This window comes from Portunus trituberculatus, chromosome 24 (assembly GCF_017591435.1).
Source record: "Portunus trituberculatus isolate SZX2019 chromosome 24, ASM1759143v1, whole genome shotgun sequence".
NCBI classification, from domain to species: Eukaryota; Metazoa; Arthropoda; class Malacostraca; order Decapoda; family Portunidae; genus Portunus; species Portunus trituberculatus.
Genome location: NC_059278.1, coordinates 6,238,076 through 6,261,447, shown reverse-complemented (window position 1 = coordinate 6,261,447; position 23,372 = coordinate 6,238,076). Strand labels below are relative to the sequence as shown.

The following is a 23,372-nucleotide window of genomic DNA, read 5'->3' as shown; positions in this document are numbered from 1 at the left end:
TCACATACTCGTACACACAACTGTACCCAACATTAAGATTTTCGCAGCTTGGACTTCTAATATGAAAATAATAATAGATGATTAAAAAAAATAATAATAAAAAACTGGATATAAGAAATTAATAGTTTTACAAAAAAAGTGTATGTTCAGAAATAACAACACTACATTCTCTCACGCAGATATAAAGGAATAAAAATGAATAAACAGATAAATGATTAGATAAAAGAAACATACATTGAACTAACACAGCAACAGGAAGGGGCAAAAACAGTAACAATGACTACATTACAAACTCGAACACGTACCAAAACTAGATGAAAGTGGCATTAAAGGAACATAGGAGGAAGTGAAGGAGGAGGAGGAGGAGAAGAGAGAGAGAGAGAGACGTGGGGAGGGGGTAGCATAATGGCCCTCAAAGGTGAACAAGAAGTGGTCGTCACATAACTGGGAATGAGAGTGTGAGTGTCCGTGGCTCTAATATGGCTCCTTCTCCACGCAATAACAACACATCACGGCCGCCGCACCCCCACGTACCCGGCCAAGGTCCCTTCAGCACCATCCCCGCCACACCGCCCGCAGCACCCGTCCCCCCCTCCCCCTTCACCCGCGTCGCCCTCCTGCGCCCCTCGTAAAAGCGACAGGTGCCTCTGGGGAGCTTCTCGAATAGGCACTTCTTTGTCAGGTGATGTCAGGCTGGTCATCTTAGCTCCCCTCATCTCTCTCTCTCTCTCTCTCTCTCTCTCTCTCTCTCTCTCTCTCTCTCTCTCTCTCTCTCTCTCTCTCTCTCTCTCTCTCTCTCTCTCTCTCTCTCTCTCTCTCTCTCTCTCTCTCTCTCTCTCTCAGCTATATCACCTCTATACATTTTTCCTCCTCCACCTGAAAAGATCTCTCACTCACATCATTCCACCTCTCACCAGCGTCCTCTCCACTCTCACTCCACTGCCACATTCCCCTCATTCACTCCACGGCCTACCCTCACGCCCTCACTCCCTTTATTCACTCCCACGAGAGAGATTCTTACTCCCTCACTCTACTCTCACTTTGAGCCTCTGCCTGCCTTCCTTCCCTTCTTCCTTCCTTCCTTCCTTCCTTCCTTCACGTCTCCGGCAGGATCATATTTTACATCAAGCGACAGGCGGCTACATTCCGGGAAAACTCTCTCTCTCTCTCTCTCTCTCTCTCTCTCTCTCTCTCTCTCTCTCTCTCTCTCTCTCTCTCTCTATCTCTATCTCTCTCTATTGTACCTCCCATCCTTCCCTCCCTCCGTGGCTCCCTCCTTCTGCCCCTCCGCCTCACATACACATGGTTATTGAGAGACTACCTTTTCCTCGCCGTAACAAGATGTAGTTTAAACTTTTACAGCATAAATGACCCCCAAAAGCACTTTCTGAAGAACCAACTACCTCACAAAGCGCGCGCGGCAGCCCGTGGAGCGCTCCCTTGAGGCGTCCTGACGGCCATTCGCTGCGGGGACGGCGGGCGGGAGGCGAGCAGAGGCGAGCGGCGGCCCCGTCACCGCCGCCTCCCTCCCATAACAGTCCCCAGTGCCAAGACATTCCCCCTCGCTAACCCGTCTGCTTGATGGCCCGCCGCCGCCACTACCCTTTTCCTTCCTACCTCCTCCTCCTGCTCCGACTACGCATTTCTTGCCTCCTTCTCCCACTCTTCCTACTCCTGTTCCTACTGAAAATATCCTTACACTTCTCCTCCTACGCATTCCCTCCAAATTCCTCCTCCTCCTCTTCTTCCTTCCCCTTCTGTTCTACTATACGCTTTTCCTTCCATTTTTCTTTCTTCTCTCTTCCTCCTGCTCCTACTACGTTTTTCCTCTGACTTTCATTTTTTCTCCTCCTTCCTCTCCTAATACGTTTTTCTCCACTTCTCCTCCCTCCTCCTGCTACTCTTATTCATGTTTTCGTTTTTTTTTTTTCATTTGTTTTCCATCTTATCGTTTCCTTCTCTCTGAAATGTTGTCTACTTCCTTTCTTGTTTCTACTCTCCTTCTCCTTCGCCATCTTATCTCTTCTATTACTAGTTAGTATAAGGTAGTAATATAAGCATTCTAGCAAGGCTATCAGGGTCTGCTATTGTATATCCCGTTGTCTTCCTTCTCCTCTTCATCCTTTTCTTTTTCCTATTTTTCTTATTTGTTTTTCATCTATCTTTTCCTTCCACTTTTTCTTCCTTCCTCCTCACGTTCTTTTTATTCTCTTTCGTTTCTTCTTCTATCCTCTCTCTCTCTCTCTCTCTCTCTCTCTCTCTCTCTCTCTCTCTCTCTCTCATCCTCCTGCCACTATGCATTCTTTTCCTCTTTCCTCTTACTCCTGGCGGTGGTGGTGCCTGTCTTCCTCTCCTCTGTCCTCTCTTATTTCTGCAGCGACTCTACTTCTTGCTTTCTTCTTGTCTCATCTTTGTACAGTTCTGCATTTGTGTCGTTTTCATGATGTCACATTTTCATTGGATGTATTTCCTCTTTCTCTTTTAAGTTAACCTCTCCCTCTTTACTCTCCCTTCCCTTGTCGTCTCATTCTCTCTCTCTTATTTCTTTTATCTTTGTGGTTTACTACTTTCTCGCTTTATTTTTCCTTCGGTTTTTCCTTTATTTTTGTCTCCCGTGCTTCCCTCATTGCATACTGTCAAATTTCCTTCCAGTCTTGTCCAACTTTTGCTTCAACTGTTATTTCTTCATTATCTATTCCTCTTAATCCCTTCCTCTTCTCTTCCTTATTCTCTTTTCAATCTATATTTTCTTAGCTTTTTTTTTTTTGTAAGTTTTTTTTTCCCTAATGCTTCAGTTTTATTTTCGCTTTTTTTAATCTCGAATTGTTACCCGCGCACTTCGTTAGTACTTTCCTTTTCGTGCATTACCGCTTTACCTTCTGTTTATCAAGCACTTAAGGTGTATTTGAGTTCAATCTTCTTATTAATCATTGTGTAATAATTTCGTTTAGCTTTCTATATATGAGCTATTAGTGTCTCAGTTTCCCTCGTTCATTCACTCACTCATTCACTCACTCACTCACTTACTCGCTCACTCAGTAACTCACTAACGCATTCAACCATTCATGCACTTTATTTCCCATATAGCAGCTCTACACGTCCGCTGTCCACTCATTCATCCCTTCATCCACTTACTCATTCACTCACTTGACCTCAAAAGTTACACTGAAAAGAAGTAAAAGTAATTATAGTGCACAGTTCACTGTTGATTATTTTCTACTTATTATCAATTATTATGAGACAGTTCTAATTGAAATATTAACCTATCATCTATCTATTACAGGGTTGGATTCCTCGGATTCCACAAGCAAGCTCTTCGATGGACAGAACGTCAGTCTTGGGAAGAAGAAAAAGAAGAAACGAAGACACAGGTTAGTAGAGATACAGATAGATTGATACAGAGAGAGAGAGAGAGAGAGAGAGAGAGAGAGAGAGAGAGAGAGAGAGAGAGAGAGAGAGAGAGAGAGAGAGAGAGAGAGAGAGAGAGAGAGAGAGAGAGAGAGAGAGAGAGAGAGAGAGAGAGAGAGAGAGAGAGAGAGAGAGAGAGAGAGAGAGAGTGTGTGTGTGTGTGTGTGTGTGTGTGTGTGTGTGTGTGTGTGTGTGTGTGTGTGTGTGTGTGTGTGTGTAATTTACCACGATCGTCTGCTGGTCACCCAGCCAGCCTTCCCCATTACGGAGCGAGCTCAGAGCTCATAGACCGATCTTCGGGTAGGACTGAGACCAAAACACACTCCACACACCGAAAACGCGAGGCCACATCCCCTCGAGTTACATCCCGTAGCTATTTACTGCTAGGTGAACAGGGGCTACACATTAAGAAGCTTGCCCATTTGCCTCGCCTCTTTCCGGGACTCGAACCCGGACCCTCTCGGTTGTGAGCCAAGCGTGCTAACCACTACACTACGCGGTGTGTGTGTGTGTGTGTGTGTGTGTGTGTGTGTGTGTGTGTGTGTGTGTGTGTGTGTGTGTGTGTGTGTGTGTGTGGTAAGGAGGGAAGGAGGGAGGGAGGGAGGAGGGGAGAGAAGCAGCAGCGGCGGTAGCATTGTGACGAGGCAAGTTGACAACGCGACAAAGCGGCCCCGTGCCTCTTCCTCGCCCGCAGCGCCGCCACACCCGCCAGTTGCAAGTTGCAGATGTCGTTCGCTAGGCTCGTGTTGCTCCCCTCCTACGTGTGTCCCTCCAGCGCCGCCTGAGGGGACACTGAGGCAGGGTGGATGGGGTGTGCTTTGCTGGATGGGCGTCTTGGTGGAGCTGTGTTGTGTGTGGATAGTCTGTTAGTGGTGGTGGTTGTTGTGATGGCGGTGGGATAGGTAGAAAGGTGGACGGCTTCATTAGAGCAAGAATCCTGTCACTGAATGCCTTTTTAAGTCTGTAGCTAAAAAAAAAAATAGATACAGAGTTTGTGAAAGGTTGTAAAAATGTGTTTCTAGTATCTATAGCTAATCTCACCTTACTCTGCTCTCTGTAGCCAGGCAGATGAATAGATAGAAAGAGATTGTGAAAGATTGCACTTACTTATAATTACCCCTAGTTAATCTCACCTTCTTTGCAACAACATCGCCTCACTCGTACGTTTTGTGCCCACCTGTGTAGCGGCTCTTGTTGCCTCACCTCCCTGCTCGTCCTAGCGCCGCAAATTAGCTGATATGAAGTAAACAAACCTTAGGAGACTTGGGAGAGAGAGAGAGAGAGAGAGAGAGAGAGAGAGAGAGAGAGAGAGAGAGAGAGAGAGAAAGGGGGGGGGAGACAGCTCAAATGGAATAGTTAATTCTTGTAGGTATTAAATAAAAGACGCTCTTGAATGCTGTCTCGCCTCACTCCTCCATCCCTCCAGCCTTCCCTCCCTCCCTCCTTCCCTGCTTCTCGTCCTCTCCCGCTCCCCCTCTCCCTACGATAATTACTTGACAGCCGCTATAATTATGAAGGCTTGGGAGGGGGAGCGAGGTAGCTGAGGGAAATTATATGGGTGGAAAGGACAATATTCTAATTAAAAGTAATGCTGAGAGATCGCGGGAGAGAAAGGCGGCGGCAGGATGATGGCGCCGTGATGGTGTTATTGGCGCGGAGGGGACGAGAACACTCCTCTGTGACCGTCTGTTTGTGACTCGGTTAATGAAACTGTTATACCGTGTGTGTGTGTGTGTGTGTGTGTGTGTGTGTGTGTGTGTGTGTGTGTGTGTGTGTGTGTGTGTGTGTGTGTGTGTGTGTGTGTGTGGAGTCAGAAAGAACGTTAGCTTCACAAACTCTCACCGTACACTTGCAACACGATCGGCGCCTTTGGAACGAAAAATGCAGGAATGAAAACAGTTCACTAGACAGAGTTGGTGAACAGAGAACGCGAACTTTAGCAGCAGCCCTTGTGCGTTACTTCGGGGTCAAAAAAATACTTCTGAAAAAGCGCAGCGCAATCTTGAAAAGACGAAACACTGAACCCAAACAAGCGATGAAGCGGAGAGAGAGAGAGAGAGAGAGAGAGAGAGAGAGAGAGAGAGAGAGAGAGAGAGAGAGAGAGAGAGAGAGAGAGAGAGAGAGAGAGAGAGAGAGAGAGAGAGAGAGAGAGAGAGAGAGAGAGAGAGAGAGAGAGAGAGAGAGAGAGAGAGAGAGAGAGAGAGAGAGAGAGAGAGAGAGAGAGAGAGAGAGAGAGAGAGAGAGAGAGAGAGAGAGAGACTGACTTTACCCCCGACACCACCGCCACATTAGTCGACGCTTCAGCACAAACAAACAAACAAACAAAAAGGGGGGGAGGAGGGAGGGACGGCAGGTAATCGGGGCTCCGTTTTTCGTCGGTGCTAAATTAGAATCGATAGTGAAGGTGAGCAGGTCTGGGCAGGTGTTTGAGGAGAGGAGGAGGAGGAGGAGGAGGAGGAGGAGGAGGAGGAGGAGAAAGAGGGAGAGGGAGTTTAGAAAGAGGAGGATGGGGGAGGAAGAAGATGTGAAAGAACAGGAGTTTATTGTACAGTGAAAGAAGAAATGAGAGAAGGAGGAAGAGGAAATGGAGGAAGAGGAAGTGGAGGAAGAGGAGAAGAGGAAGTATCGTACAGTGGAGGAGGAACGGGAAGATGGTGGAGAATAAAGAAGAGGTGGAGGAAGATTATTTTGATAAACAGTACATTTTCTTTATAAAGTAATGAGTGTGGAGGTAACTTAAGATTTATTACAACATGATCTCAAAGTAGAATGTTGATTACTAGATTAGTTCATTTGGTATGTGTTTCTTCGGTATACTAATGTCTTTTAAGGAATAACTGGCTTTATGATCACGTGCAAATCTGTCCAAGATTTCTCTAGTGAAAGGAAGTGGCGGTAAAACTAATTTGGTACCATTTTACTGAAGAATTTTTGCAGAATAGTTAGCTTGGTAATGACGTGGCAAGCTGTCTAGAATTTGCATCGATGTAGCAAGTGGCGGTAAAGCAATCGACATTTCTTCTAGACTGAAGCGCCTTTATGCATTGAACTTTGCAACAAGCAACAAATAGAGAAGATATAAAAACATTACATGGCAAGACGCAAGAAAAGATGGAGATTAATCAGGAGAAGTACACCACACGAACCTCCACCTTGCTTTCTTTACTTACACAATAATCAATAATATGAAAAATAATGGTTTACTTTGAAGAACAGCGAATTACTTCTGTTTGCAGTGTTAAGTTGCCGGGCTTAAAAGTACCTGACGTATAGAACAAGTGAACAGGTGAATAAATCAATAGAAAATGTGGTATGTTCCTAAAGATACAATCATGCCAAGTAAAACATCTATATCGGTAAAATACAAGCAGATAAATAAAGGTAAATAAATTAATATATAGAATAAGTTGGCGGATAAATATGAACAATTATTTCATGTGAGGGGCTCTGGCCATGGACAACAAAGAAGGGGAAAAAAGCCCCACTAAATGTACCACTTCCTGAAGACGACAATCAAAAGGTACATCGAAAATAGTAAGTGTTTTGAAAGTGTTTTGAAGTCAAGGACAGGAAATACAGAAGCAGACAGTGAGTTTGAGTTGCCAATAAAGGATAGTGTTTGACTTGCATAATAGAGCTGAACAGAATAAGGTTGAGAGAAAACAGGCGGCCTTGTGGGACAGAGGTAATGCACGGGAAAAAGAATCAGTTGGTAAGATCAGAAGAGCAATTAGCATGAAAGTAGTGGTAGAAGATAGCAGAGAAAAATGTAACATTGCAGAGAGAGAGAGAGAGAGAGAGAGAGAGAGAGAGAGAGAGAGAGAGAGAGAGAGAGAGAGAGAGAGAGAGAGAGAATGTTGGGGGGGGTTGAAGAGTCAGAGAAGAGTTGAGATGAAATTATTTTTTATTCCACCGTATCCAGAAGAGCCTTGTCCATACATAGACAAATAAATCCCCTGTACAGGGTTGCCAGTGGGGAAGAGATACGAAAAACCGGCGGAGACAACTCATGGATAAGTAGTAAGATAGATGAATACATAAATAGGAACCAGTTCTTTATCTTGAGTTTACCTTACAATCTTTCCTACTCACAGACATATAAATAAACATAGATAAACAGATAGATAGATAAATACATACATAGATAGATAGATAAAGAGTTCGAAAGACTGACTGACAGACTGATTGGTTGAAAGATAGTGATGGTGAAGATGATGATGATGATGATGGCATGATAGAAATAAAGTTTGTTTGCCTAAGTCTCGCGTGACCTGCACAGACCAAGGAAGGAAAAAATCCCTCGCCTGGATCAATGTGGAGGGGAGGGAGAGGAAGGTGTGGAGAGACGGAGGAGGGAAGGAGGAAGAAAAGGAAGAGAGTTAGGGGAGAATATGGGAGGGAAATTGGAGCGTGAATTACCTGCAGTTTTTAGGATGGGTAATTGCAGGTGTTATGTGCTATGGGGGGAGGGAGAGTGATGGGAGTAAAGCTGTCTATCTATCTGTCTGTGTTATATGTTTTTTTTTTTTTTATATATCTAAATTATAACCTGCTTTAATCTATAAATATTTCTACATGTAAATTAGTATGTTCATTCCTTATCTCTATGTTTATCTATACATGTACGTACACCTTTCAATATTCCTTCCTTCGTATATCTTTTCCGATCCTCTTTACGTTACCTTCCTTCGTAACCTTGGCAGAAATTATTATTAACCATAATCACCACCACCATCACATCACAGCTACCACTCGTATTGTCACCACTTCCGTCGCTACCAGTGTTACTGCCATTAAGAAGAACACAGCATGGCAACAGTAATCGTTTTGTGCAAGGCAGGAATCACTACCACTACCACTACAGTATTTACTACTACTACTACTACTACTACTACTACTACTACTACTACTACTACTACTACTACCACTACAACTACTACAACTACTACTACTACTACCACTACAGTAAAGCAAGGTTGCAGGTCGCCTAGTGTGAGGGAGAGAACAATCACTACACACTGTACAGTAATTGGACGACTGACACAAGCGTTTAATTGGAGAGTTCTCAGAGGCGTCACTCCCCTCCCTTCCCCTCACACACACACACACACACACACACACACACACACACACACACACACACACACACACGTACCAAAACCAACCCTAGCAAGTCCTTAATTTTCTCTCACACCCCCACCCTCCTTCACACTCCCATAAAAAAAAACTCCCCTTTCTTCCCTTCACTACCAACACCTTCATCTTCTCCCTCACAAACCTCCCCTGAAGCTTTCTCTCTTTCCTCATGACTCCCTTGACTCTCATCTCCCCCTTGTAAGCCTCCCCTGCCTTGGTACGCCTTGTCATCGCCTTCAGGCACGTCTTGGGCTCTGTCTCCTCAGTCTACTCGCCCCTGATTTAGCTTGTGATGAGCTTCAGCGGCAATAATTATAGCTGCTGAGGAGCTAGTTGGAAGTAATAAGTTAATAGCCTTTGTGCTCCGGCGAGGCAACGCGGGACTCGCCTTTGTGACTTTCCGGCGACCCGACACAGCCATTCTGGGCGGCAATGTGCTGGAGGCGACGCGGACGGGGAGATGAAGCAGGGAGAGAGGGAGGGAACGAGGAACGAGGAAAGAGAGGCGAGGAGAACGTGAGGGAAAGGAAAAGGAAGGAAAGAAGGAGAGACGAAACGCAAAGGGTGAGAAGAAGGATGGCGAGGAGAGAGTAGGGAAGGAGAAAGAAGGTTGAGAATGGGAAGAACGACGGAGAGGAAAGGGAATGGAGGAGGGAGGAGACAGCGCAGCATTGCAGCTTGGAAATATTGCCCTCTTTGCACTTTCCCGGTAGCTGAGAAAAACACGGATCATATTCAGGTTAATTACGAGACTTATAGTACCTTGTTATGTTCCCTTCCTCCTCCTCCTCCTCCTCCTCCTCCTCCTCCTCCTCCTCCTCCTCCTCCTCCTCCTCCTCCTCCTCCTCCTCCTCCTCCTCCTCCTCCTCCTCCTCCTCCTCCTCCTCCTCCTCGCTATCCTCATCTTCGCACATTCGAGGAAAGGGGAAAGATCGAAACAGTCGTCGCCGGCAAATAATTAACACCGCCAACAAAAGGTTAATTTGTCGACTTCGCACTGGACCGAATATCCGTTGTTTTCTTGGTGGCTCACCCTCAAGTTTCCTTTGTTTTGAGGACCTGGTGACGGGGAAAACAATGACAGGCTTTGCAAGGACAGGGTTAGGGGACTCACTGTGTGGCCACGTCAGGAGTACCCGCTGGGGATACTAAAACAACATTGGCCTGTCTTCCTTCTTCCAGCCAGTGTTGTATTTTTTTTTTTTTGTTGAAGCTGTTGTAAATGTGTTTTTTTTCTTTTCACTCTCCTTGGTGAATGCGCCGCCAAAGAACACAAGACACTAGAGGAAAGTGGAAGGAAAACAAGACTTACCAGGAGTTTTGCAATACGAAAAAGTTAAGAGGTTAATAGTAAAACAAAAGGTGATGGTATTAAAACATAGCAAAGAAAGAGGAAAGAATCATTAAAAATTCAATTACTGAGGAACTAAACGATGAATATTAACCTCTTCAGTACCATGACGCATTTTCATATTCATTCTGGTTACTATTTGATGATTTTACACAGCTTCACAAACTCATCGGAAGGGAATTAGAATAGTGAAGACTGTGGCCATTAATCTTTTGACCTCCATACACCCTTTCTAATACCAATAAAATGGTCTAATCGTACACAAATCTCAAGGTGAAAATGTGTCCCAGTATTCAAGAAGTTAATAGAAACAAGAGCATAAAGACATCAGAAAATAAGTGAAGCTGCAAGTCATCGCCAGGTCTACCTAAAGACATACCTGCCTATTTCCACCTATCACCATCCATAAACTATAAGAACACAGGAAAACAATGAAGAGAATACTGAAAAGTCGAAAATGGTCTGCAAACGAAAGGAAGATTGAAAAGACGAAGATAAGAAAAGAGAAGGAAAGGAAGAATCGTCAAAACTGGTCTCACTAACTTGGATAAAAAGACAGGAACCTCAGTGCTCGGGTCGGCAATATCTGTGAGCGTGAAGCGAGTTGGGGAAGGATGCCGGAGGGAGGCGCAGCGGGAAGAGGGAGATAGGGCACCATCCTCTCTCTCTCTCTCTCTCTCTCTCTCTCTCTCTCTCTCTCTCTCTCTCTCTCTCTCTCTTTACTTTACGTCTCTCGTGTGTATATTTGACCACTTTTGTATCAATTTCTGTTATTTTGTTTAGTGTGTGTGCGTGTGTGTGTGTGTGTGTGTGTGTGTGTGTGTGTGTGTGTGTGTGTGTGTGTGTGTGTGTGTGTGTGTGTGAAAAACTACAAACACACACACACAGACACACACACACACACACACACACACACACGAGAACGCGCTCCCATAAAATTATCTTCCTCAGTAATACTTATGTAAAGAATAGACGACATTTACCTTCCGATTCCAGTGTCTTACCATCTGTCACAATTATACTCACCTTTCCTTCCCTTCACCGCGACTCATTGTACAGTTTATATTCTCATCTAGCGAGGAGACATCATCGCTCGCTGGATGTGCCTCTTTTTTATCCCTCCACTGCTGGGTAGATATCCTATTTCCCAATTACAAGATGATGGCTAAGCTAATCCAGGAAAAGATGTAATGGGATACCTGTGTGTGTGTGTGTGTGTGTGTGTGTGTGTGTGTGTGTGTGTGTGTGTGTGTGTGTGTGTGTGTGTGTGTGTGTGTGTGTGTGTGTGTGTGTGTGTGTGTGTGTGTGTGTGTGTGTGTGTGTGTGTGTGTGTGTGTGAGAGAGAGAGAGAGAGAGAGAGAGAGAGAGAGAGAGAGAGAGAGAGAGAGAGAGAGAGAGAGAGAGAGAGAGAGAGAGAGAGAGAGAGAGAGAGATCAGGTCTCACACCTTTCTTTATTATAAGTGACAAAAATCCACTGAAAACTCACAAACGTAATGATAAATCAGCCCGCTTCACCTCACCTCGCCACACCTCAACTCAGAGATGCAAAATGAAAATAAAAGAAATGCTCAGTCCAACTCAGAAACAAAGAACACAGCAGGTCGCGTCGGTTCCCTTTTGTACAGTGTCTGACACTCCCTTGCGCCCTATATGGACCCTTCCCGCCTTGCCATCCTTCTGCCCTAGTACTCTTCCCACAGCTCTCGCCCTGCACCTCACAGCTTAGTGTGGTGTGCTGTGGTGTAGTCACAGACCTGGGTGCCTCATGCGAGTCTCAATCGTGGGCTGGTACTGAGGCCTCACATCCGCGAGAGGATAGAGGAAGGGCAAGCGAGTGAGCCAGCGAGCGTCCCAGAGTTTGTTTAACACGGAAGGCGGCCGCCCTCCCTCCGCCCTCCTCACCCGCCGGGCAGAATCCACCCTCCGGTCCAGTCCTCGTCTGCTGCTACCACCACCCAGCCTTTGCTCGCCGCCTGCACCCGTGCCGTCAGTGAGGGCTGTGGTGGGTGCTGCTGACGGTGCGTGGCTGCAGTGGGAGGCGTAGCGGCGTGTGGCTGAGCGGGGATAATGACCCATCGACCAGCACGCCACACACGCCTTACCTGCCGGAGCGACACTTCTCCCGCGCCTTATTTTTCGCCGGGAAAAGAAGATGGCGGCTAATTTGGCCCGTCCGAAGGGGGAGAGAGAGAGAGAGGGAGAGAAAGAGAGATGGAAAGGAGAAAGGTAGAGAGGGAGAGAGAAGGAAAGAGAGAGATAGAAGGACAGTAAGAGGTGACAGACACTGCGAGACAGAAGATATTTATCAAACAACCTCCCTTCCTTTATTCAATCATCGACCTTTAAGACATCTCACTCTTTAGTAAGCGCGGGCGTGGCGCGAACTGCACTTCCCGCAACACACACAGAAAGTAAACTACGAAGATACGAATGACAACAGAAGGAAAAGTAGTTGTTTCCACCTAATTCTTATCCTCCTCTCCATCCTCCTCCTCCTCTTCTTCCTCCTCCTCCTCCTCCTCCTCCTTCCCCGCCCTTGTCATCTTCCTTTCCTTCATTGTTCAGCTGCCTGTCTTTCTACTAACGATTTTTCGGTTTAATAGGCTCCAGTAGCTTGATCAAAGAGGTCGGGGTTTCTCTTTTTTATTATTCCCCGACGTGACAGCAGAAAGGAGCATTGATTCTTGCCCCACAAAACACCACCACCACCACTACCACCACCGCCGCCGCCGCCACCAGAGACCTAGGTGTGGCAGATGTGTCTAACTTGTGGTGGTGATGTGACTGGTTTGGGGATGAATACTGGTGATGCTTCTACTGGTGGTGGTGGTGGTAGTGGTGGTGGTGGTGGTGGTGGTGTTTGTGGTATGTGACTATGTATTTTGTTCAACTGGTATGATGAATGGCGGTTGTAGATATTATGAACGATATTTTCATGACCATTCACTTTTAGTTGATGGTGGTGACTATACAGAGGTTGCATGATGGATCTATACCATTACTGTAGCGAATACCAACCTTTACTACACATTGCTGACCGTGTTTTCACCGCTATTCACTCGCCATCACACACTGCCCTCACTAAATCACTCACTCACTCGTTACCGGGAAAATAAAAACACCATATATACACTCTCTAAAACACATCCACTGTCCCTCACTCTCTCGTACACTCATTTCCTCAGCCACCACCACCACCACCACCGCCAGGGAAGGACGTAAGGGAGAGGCAGTGAGTGTGAAGGGCATGACTCAACAACTCTCCCTCGTGCTGGCTTCTCGTGGACAAATAAACATTTCTACGCAAAATACCCTCTTAGAACATCACCATAATGCTCCGCTCATGTTGAAGGGAAGGGAGGAGGAGGAGGAGGAGGAGGAGGAGGAGGAGGAGGAGGAGGAGGAGGAGGAGGAGGAGGAGGAGGAGGAGGAGGGATGAAAGAGGACCAGAGAAAAAGAGAGAAAAAGAAATACGTATAAAAGAATATTTGAACAAGCGAACTGCCAAAAGAAGCTGCATTTCTGATTTGTAAAAATGAACAACAAATTTGAGTATTTTGGGAGCACAAGAATTCGATAAAACGTCTGATTTTATGTGAGTATATTTCAGTCATCAATGATCTCTCTCTCTCTCTCTCTCTCTCTCTCTCTCTCTCTCTCTCTCTCGTTAACGTGGAGAATTAATTTTGAAGATCTCTCCACCTTTCTCAAGTCCTCCTTTTAAGTGTTTTGTTTGAAACTTCATGTGACCTTGAAATGACGACTTCTCATCCTTTTTGTCTTTATTCTTTTCTTTTATCATTTTTCCCATCACACGATTACTAGCGCTATGATGGATCTCCGCCCCCCACGCTCCATTAGCAAACTTTCTAACTTTTCCCTCCAATGACCTCAAATCTCACCCGTTTTCTCCCTCTTCTTCCTCCTCCTCACTCTCACCCTCCCTCTCCTTCCCTGTCTCATCCTCTAACTATTGTCTCCTCCCTAATCCCCTTTAAACACTCCCAAACACCCGTTCCTACACCCTGACACTATTTCCCATTCTTCTCTCGCCTGCTACCCTCTTACGCAGTCCGCCCCCCACCACCCACCCCGCACCCATTCCCTTCATCCGTGTGTGTAGCCTCGCCCAAGTGAGAGAGAAAAGATACTTGCTGACGAAGGTGTCCGTGTGTTTACCTGCGTCAGGGGTGAGCGGTGAGAGCTTCCTAGAGAGCTACAGGATACCACTCACACCACTCTCTCTCTACTCATTCTTACCTCCACCTCTACCTCCTCCTCCTACTCCTCTTGCTACTGGTTGCTGCGTCATGCTTCCTCCTCCTCCTCCTCCTCCTCCTCCTCCTCCTCCTCCTCCTCCTCCTCCTCTTCCTCCTCCTTCTCCTCCTCTTCTTCCTCCTCCAGTAACGAGTCCTCCGCCAAAACACTTCGACTGTTACACGAGTACCAGCTCAGAGGGAAGGCCGCGGCATATGGTTTCTGTCAAGTGTTTTTTGGGTGTGTGTTGGGAAAGTATATACTGCTGTGAGGGCGGCAGCGGTGTGTGTGTGTGTGTGTGTGTGTGTGTGTGTGTGTGTGTGTGTGTGTGTGTGTGTGTGTGTGTGTGTGTGTGTGTGTGTGTGAGTGAGTGAGTGAGTGAGTGAGTGAGTGAGTGAGTGAGTGTGTGTGTGTGTGTGTGTGTGTGTGTGTGTGTGTGTGTGTGTGTGTGTGTGTGTGTGTGTGTGTCTGTTTGTCTGTCAGTCTCTCTCTCTCTCTCTCTCTCTCTCTCTCTCTCTCTCTCTCTCTCTCTCTCTCACAGCAGGGACAAAATAAACTAAAATGACATTGTAAGAAAAAATATGCTGACATTAGTTTTGCGTATACCAACAATGCAAGGCATTAAATTGTGTGTGTGTGTGTGTGTGTGTGTGTGTGTGTGTGTGTGTGTGTGTGTGTGTGTGTGTGTGTGTGTGTGTGTGTGTGTTCATCAACAGGCCTCAATCACATCCAAGTGTCAATTACTTCATTTGCATGTATGTTGCTCTCTCGTCGAGCTGATATTGCAATTCACGCCCATAATGACAAAACAAATATCACTGATTTTTATCAACGCACACACACACACACACACACACACACACACACACACACACACACACACACACACACACACACACGAACGATAAAGATGATATTGGTTTATGGTAAAGATTCTCTCTCTCTCTCTCTCTCTCTCTCTCTCTCTCTCTCTCTCTCTCTCTCTCTCTTAAAACTCTACGGTCTTGGACTATCGGTTTCCGAGTACACACACACACACACACACACACACACACAGCGAGGAGCTTTATGCATATCGAACGACCGTAATATCGCGGCTCCGAGACATTCGAATATTGGGCTCAGGAATCCTGGGTCAGGCAGATGAACGGGATAGCGAACCCTCGTAACTCCTGGCATCGAACCCCTAACGCGCGCACACACACACACACACACACACACACACCGGTTATATTATGTGCACTACTGTGTTTCAGTAGCAATGTGATGGCGATGAGGGTGGCAATGGTGGTGGTGATGGTAGTGGTGCGGTGGTAGTGGTGAAATGTGTGGTATATTATATGTCTGATAAATGGCAGATAATAGTAGCAGTAGCAGTAGCAGTAGTAGTAGGAAAAGCATTTGTTATTGTCATGATATAGTCTTCTACATATACACCTAGTTTACGTGTGTGTGTGTGTGTGTGTGTGTGTGTGTGTGTGTAGGCATCGAAGCCAGTGTGGCCAAGGTGGCGTGTGTCAGGGTAGGTGTGGAAGTGGTCCAAGTTGTGGTGTATCAGCCGCGCATCAGCTTACCTGGCGGCGGCGCTGGTGGATGGTGCTTCAGAATACCTGCCCTTTGTGTCCGCCGAGTGTCATCAGCTATTGCTATTGACAACACAAAATTTTCACACCTTCCGTTTCAATGACTCTTATTTCGCGTGCGAGGCGTAATTTAAAAGTACTTCTATCATCTGGATCTCCATCGCACCTTCCACTAACACCCAAGAGAATCAATACACGAGTGTCTCATTATTCACCGTACTATTGTATCATTAACAGCTATCAGAGTGTAGTTTCACATTACCCACATTCACCTTTATTCCAGTACAAGTCTTAGTTATCACCTCCATCTCAACACCTTTCTCTTGCTCTTCACGACGAATCAAACTTTCTCCCTCTCCTTCCAGTCGCACCATCTTTACGTCCTTCCAACTGGAGGAGCTAGAGAAGGCCTTCAAGGAATCACACTACCCTGATGTCTACGCCCGGGAGATGCTGTCCCTTAAAACCGACCTTCCTGAGGACCGGATACAGGTGAGAGGGACCAGATAGCAAGGGGAGGAAGGTGAAAAGTGAAGGATAAAGGTGAGGAGGAGGAAGAAGAATGGAAGTTGTGAGGGGAAGAAAACGGAGGGAAGGGAAAGGAAGAAGGAAGATGCAAGGGGGAACAAGTAACCTGGGAAAGGAAACTTGGGAAAGAAAGGGAAGGAAGAAAAAGGGTAAAGAGAATGGGAGAGTAAGAAAATTAAAGGGGAAATATGTGGAATGAAGAATTGTGGAGAGGAAAAGGAAGAGAGAGAAAGGAGATAAAGGGTACAAGAATCCAAACAATGAAACTGGGAAATGTGTAAAATGAAGGTAGGAGAGGAAAAGAAAGGACGAAGACTGAAAGGAATAAGAAGAATAAGAGAACTAGTAAAAGATACTGGGAATTGTGTGAAATAAGAGATGAAGGCGAAGGCAAGAAAGGATGAGAAAAGACTAAGGAGTGTGAGGAGGAAAAGAAGAGGTCACGGAGAACAAGAGAGTAAACGAGGAAACTGTGGAACGTTTGTCACGAATCGAGGAGATTGTGTGAGTTATGTCTTTGCAGGATGAACAAAAGACCACTCAGATTAAGAACTTGAGGAAGGAAGGACACACAACTCTTAATCAGTCACACAAGGAATACACTAGCGACAAATTGCGTATTTCTTGAGTATAGATTTAATATAGTTATCTACCAAAAACACTAAAATAAAATTCTTATTTAGTTCCTTTAAAAATAATTAAAAATAATAAACAAATAATCGAATAAAATTTGATGTTCACGTCGAACTATTTTTAGTAAGACATTGAAATTCCTTTCATAATATCATCATACCGAAATTTGTTTGAATTCTTATGAGTAGAGGAAACATCTTATTCAATCTACGAGAGAGAGAGAGAGAGAGAGAGAGAGAGAGAGAGAGAGAGAGAGAGAGAGAGAGAGAGAGAGAGAGAGAGAGAGAGAGAGAGAGAGAGAGAGAGAGAGAGAGAGAGAGAGAGAGAGAGAGAGAGAGAGAGAGAGAGAGAGAGAGAGAGAGAGAATATTTGCCAGTCCTTCACCTGTTAAGTTAATCCGATGAGTTGGACCAAAATTAGCCCTGTCTTCCACCTGACATGACCTGACTTCCCTCTCACCTGTCAGTGGAGTGCGGATCGCGACCCTCACGCCCCCGAGGGCGTGGCGGGACGGTGTGGACACAAGGGATCAGCCAGGGATAATCTGCCGTTCACTGGAGTACAAAAGACCGCGCGAGGTTCCTCAAGGCTCGACTTGGAACCTCCTCCATTTATTGTCCCTCCCTTTCATTGACGCTTCCTAATCCTCTGTGCTCTGAATGCAGCGGAGTCCATTAAATGACCGCAGGACGGAAAGCCTTGTCACCTTTTTATTTACTTTTTATCTTAGTTGCTTAGAATGCTGGGAGTTAATTTTGTGACAGATGGAAAGTCTTGCGTTTCATTTATTTTGTACCTAATGAACCAATGCATAAATGTCTGAGAGGATATATATATATATATATATATATATATATATATATATATATATATATATATATATATATATATATATATATACACACACACACACACACACACACACACACACACACACACACACACACACACACACACACACACACACACAGAGAGAGAGAGAGAGAGAGAGAGAGAGAGAGAGAGAGAGAGAGAGAGAGAGAGAGAGAGAGAGAGAGAGAGAGAGAGAGAGAGAGAGAGAGAGAGAAATGAGGGCGACGGGGAGAGAGGACGAGTGGCTGGGACACCTTTGAGATGAGGCAGAAGCGATAATGATGCAGCAGTGTAAATACAAGCAGGCCAGGTATCGACTGGCGGCTATGACGTCTGTGTGGAGCCACGGCGCGGGGTGTCATGTCGCCTCAAAATAATGATAATAATAATAAATAGAAAATAAGATATAGGGATGAAAAACCTTGTCATTTTCTTCTACTACTACTACTACTACTACTACTACTACTACTACTATTATCTCTACCACCACTACTACTACTACTACTACTACTACTACTACTACTACTACTACTACTGCTGCTGCTGCTACTACTATTATAAGAACTACTGCTGCTGTTACTACTAATAACCTTACTATAGCCGCTGCCACCACTATACCACTAATATATAACTGCTATTATTGTTTCAACCACTAAAAGAGAGGGAGGAGGAGGTGAAGGGGAGGGAGGGGGAGGCATGAAGGTGTGAAGGAGCCTCTACACAGAGAACCACTAGTGTCATTAAGGGCACTTCTTCCACCTCTACCTCCTCCCTACTCCTTTGCCTCCCTCGCCCTCCTCGCCCCTTCCTTCCTCCTCTCTCCTTCCAACATCCTCCTCTTTCATCTTTCCCTGTCTCACCATTACGTCTCCCTCCTTCCCCTACATCTCTCTCTCTCTCTCTCTCTCTCTCTCTCTCTCTCTCTCTCTCTCTCTCTCTCTCTCTCTCTCTCTGGTTTACAGGTCCGTAGAGTATTTAAGCCTCGGTCTTCTCTACACAACACAGGTGGAGAGAAAAAAAATAGGAGCGAGTCATATATCTTAGGGAACTCTCTCTCTCTCTCTCTCTCTCTCTCTCTCTCTCTCTCTCTCTCTCTCTCTCTCTCTCTCTCTCTCTCTCTCTCTCTCTCTCTCTCTCTCTCTCTCTCTCTTACTGTATATCATCATTGCTTCTCTCTAACCTCTCTTTCTCTCTCTCTCTCTCTCTCTCTCTCTCTCTCTCTCTCTCTCTCTCTCTCTCTCTCTCTCTCTCCCTCTCTCTCTCTCTACGAATTTTCCTCCTCTTCTACTTCTTGTCCTCCTCCTCCTGATCCTCCGACATGTGGACCTTTAAGCCCCCTTCCAGGCCTCTCCAGGGGCGTCTCCAGCAGGAAGGAGGATCAAAGGTGTTCAGCTTATCTCTGCCACTTCCTTCGTGTCTCTCATCCTCCTGCATCATCATCCTCTTTCCTCCTCTTTATCTTTATCCTTCCTTGGCGCTTTCCTTTATCTCTCTCTCTCTCTCTCTCTCTCTCTCTCTCTCTCTCTCTCTCTCTCTCTCTCTCTCTCTCTCGGGGAAACAATCAGGTTAACTGCTTTGTATGTAATAACGACAGGAATGAGTTAGGGAAAGTATGAAGGGGAGGAGGAGGAGGAACACAAAGGAAAAACAAAGTCATAGAATACGAGTAAGAAGGGGAGGAGAAGAGGAACACAAACGAAAAACAAAGTTATAAACATTTTTGTCTCTAAAATAAACTACACTTTTTATTCCAAAGTAAGAGACGTTGGCTAATAAAGGAAGAAGGAACGGAAAATAAACGAGGAGGAGGAAGAATGAAAGTAACACCAGAAAGTACTAGGAAGCGAAGGAAGGAAGGGAGGAAGGAAGGAAGGAAGGAAGGAAGGAAGGAAGGAAGGAAGGAAGGAAGGAAGGAAGGAAAGAAGGAAGGAAGGGAACAGAAAGAAAAAACAAGTGAAGAATGAAAGATAAGACGTAACGTGTTGACTAGAAAGATGAATAGTCACGCTATGAGAGAGAGAGAGAGAGAGAGAGAGAGAGAGAGAGAGAGAGAGAGAGAGAGAGAGAGAGCGCTGAGGGAGGGGCAACACAGAAAACGGAACAAAACAGCGTGAAGAGAGGCGGCGAAAATCCTGTTTATGTAACCCGTATCGACATCCCCTTCCTTGTTAAACGCGGGTGATTTGTCGCGTTTAGGGGGGGGAGAGAGAGAGAGAGAGAGAGAGAGAGAGAGAGAGAGAGAGAGAGAGAGAGAGAGAGAGAGGAAAAATAGTGAAACAGATAATGATGAATGGATAGCAAGGACGCCAAGCAAGAGAGAGAGAGAGAGAGAGAGAGAAGCTATATACGTAAACCTCCACATATGTTTGTTTATCTTGCTGAAGGAGAGAAATAAGACACAGTGTTGATCTAAGAATTACCACACGGCAGAGTCCATCCAGCTATGTGAGTTTGGGGTCAATTTTGTCCTTATGGTCGCTGTGGCCTAATCCTGCGTAGTGTCACGTGACCAGCCTATTACAGCCAGCTCTAATCGCACTAATCTGACGAACCAATCACCTCCTAACCTTCCCCCGTGTCTAGTCTTCCCTAATCCTCGACTTATCATATTTTTTCTCACTCTCTCTCTCTTCTTACTACAGGATTTGCTCTCTATTTTATCACTTTTTCCTGTTTTTTTTATTGTTTTCGTCCTTTAAATATCTTTTTTTGTTGGGTATTATTGTTGTTATTGACTTATTTTTATCTTATTCCATTTTTTGTTTGTTTTTTGTTCTATTCTCACGTTAATTTCTTCTCTTGTGTGTTTCTCCTATTCGCGTCCTTCCCCGCCTTTCATCATCCAGATCTCATTCGCCTCCCATCGCTATCCCGTCATTATCGAATTGGTGATCCCATCCTCGCCTATCTCCTACACTCATCATCATAAACATCAGCCTCATCTTACCCTCCCTCCCACCACGTCTCTCTCTTTCACCATTATTTCTACTACTATTGCTGTTACTACTACTACTACTACTACTACTACTACTACTACTACTATCACTATTGCTTCTACTATCAACTACTACTACTACAACTACTACTACTACTACTACTACTACTACTACTACTACTACTACTACTGCTGCTGCTGCTGCTACTATTACTACTGCTACTACTACGTACTACTACTACTTCTACTACTATTGCTACTGCTGCTACTACTACAATTACTACTACTACTTCTGCTGCTACTACTACTACTACTACTACTACTACTACTACTACTACTACTACTACTGTACCACGACGACTCTCTCTCTCTCTCTCTCTCTCTCTCTCTCTCTCTCTCTCTCTCTCTCTCTCTCTCACACCCCGCACCTCTCCCTTCGCCCACACCTCATGTGAAGTTTTACCGGTACGTGTTTAAGGGCGCTGTAAATCGTCCGGTGTCCAAGTTAACGAGACAGCGCCGCCCGTCACCCCCAAAGCCTGGCCCGTATTTAGCCGCGGTCAGAAGGGCAGGTGTGAAAAGCGCAGGTGAGAGATGGCGGTCATGTCGCGACAGGTAATCACGGGGAGGCGCCGTTAATGTGTAATTTGCAAGTAATCGATCGTGTATTAGTAGATTTTTACTATCTCTAGATATAATGGTTTGTATACTCGCTCACGCACACACGCACTCACGCACACACACTAACGCACGCACAAAGGAACGAGCTTTCTCTCTCTCTCTCTCTCTCTCTCTCTCTCTCTCTCTCTCTCTCTCTCTCTCACACACACACACACACACACACACACACACACCGTTTTCCTCGTAGCAATTACGCTTAAAACCTGCCCAAAAGAACCCAAAGGAACAACAGAGGCCATTCACACCCAAAACTGTTTCCATTGTAGTAATAGTAGTAGTAGTAATAGTACTAGTAGCAGTAGCAGTAGCAGTAGCAGTAGCAGTAGTAGTAGTAATAATTTCTTTTTGGATAGGCAGAAAGACACAGACAAAATATAACAAAACAATAATACCAAACAGAAACAAACGCTGGAAAATACTAAAGAATAACAAATAAAGTCATGACGTGGTATCGAATGGACGCGCCACCTGTCCGGGAAAGAAGCAGCAGGAAGGTGTGCGTGCCGGGTTAATTGAGTGATTACCTGCGTGGAAGGGGGTGAAAGGAAGACAGACAGAGAGAGAGAGAGAGAGAGAGAGAGAGAGAGTAGGGGGGATAGGGTAGGGAGTCTAATACGTACAAAGGAAGAAGGAAAAAAGGGATAAAGAGAAGAAGAGTGAGGAGGAATAGGTAAAAGAAAAAGGAAAATGGGGAAAGGGAAAGAGTGCATGGGAAGGAGAAAGAAGGTGAAGAAAAGGAAGAGTGAGGAGGTAGAGGTGGAAGGAAAAAAAGAAAAGGAAAAGGGAAAGAGTACAGAGGAAAGGGAAAGGGAGTAAAGAAAGGAAGAAAGAAGAGGTAGAGGTAGATGGAAAAAAAGAAAGGGGAGAGAGGAATAGACTGCAAAGGAAAAGAAACGGAGATAAAAGAAAGAAAAATGAGAATATAGAGGTAGAAGGAAAGGTGAAAGGGAGAGAGGGAAAGAATGCATGTGAAATAGGAGGAATAAAAAAGGATAAGGTAGAAGGAAGGAGAAATGAGAAGGGAAAAGAACAATGGAAAGAAGAAAGAGAAAAGGAAGGGAATTTACTCACACACGTTGAAGATACACTGGCTTATCTTGACACCACACACGCACTTCCTCCTCCTTTCCGTCTTTCCTCCTTCCCTCTTTCCTTCATTCATCCCTCACCTGTTCTTCATGGCCTCCTTCCCTTCCTCCTCTTTCTCTGTCTTCCCGTCCCTCCCGTCTCCCTCCCTCTCCTCCCGCCCCCTCCAGATCAATGTATGGGATGCCTAAAGAGGAATTATAACGGAGACTTGAGTTTTCTTTACATTATTCACGAATATTCATAAGATAATTGGTTACTTGACATTAACAAATATATAATTACAATGTGGCGGTTAGACGATGCATAAATAATAGTGTAAAATATAGTTTAATCTTGCTTGCGTTATCATTTTCAGAATAAGATCAAGCTCCCTTTAATTTGAGCCTTTTTTTTTTTTTTTTTGTAACACAGGCCTTTACCTTTGTTATTGGATTTAGTAAGAGTTCATCATTAACCCCTTCAATACTGGGACACATTTTTACCTTGAGATTTGTGTACGATTAGACCATCTTATTGACATTAGGAAGGGTCTATGGAGGTCAGAAGATTAATGTCCACAGTCTTCACAATAAAAATCCCACACATGAGTTTCTGAAGCTATATATAAGATCACCAAATAGTAAGCAGAATGAATATGGAAGCGCGTCATGGTACTAAAGGGGTGAAGGATGTAATTATATACAGGAGTAAATACTCACACACACACACACACACACACACACACACACACACACACACACACACACACACACATTAACCCCTCACCACCTCTTATCCTCCCTTTTTCTTCACTCCTTCCTCTTCCGTTTCCTTTCCCCTTTTCCTGACACCCCTCACTTTTACAGTCCTCGCCTCTACCTCTCTCCTCTCCCTGTCCTTCCACTGACTCAAGGCATTCCTTCTTATTCATCTGGGGAA

The 23,372-nt window shown here is 45.2% G+C and overlaps 1 protein-coding gene across 1 annotated transcript in view; it reads left to right on the top strand.

Annotated features, from left to right (window-relative positions):
• LOC123508227 (visual system homeobox 1-like) overlaps positions 1 to 23,372 on the top strand; it is a 113,766-nt gene that overhangs the window by 75,647 nt on the left and 14,747 nt on the right. The window contains exons 3-4 of the mRNA XM_045261780.1: positions 3,284 to 3,371; positions 16,102 to 16,228. Coding sequence (XP_045117715.1) covers positions 3,284 to 3,371; positions 16,102 to 16,228 — 215 coding nt within the window. The remainder of the gene's footprint in view (positions 1 to 3,283; positions 3,372 to 16,101; positions 16,229 to 23,372) is intronic.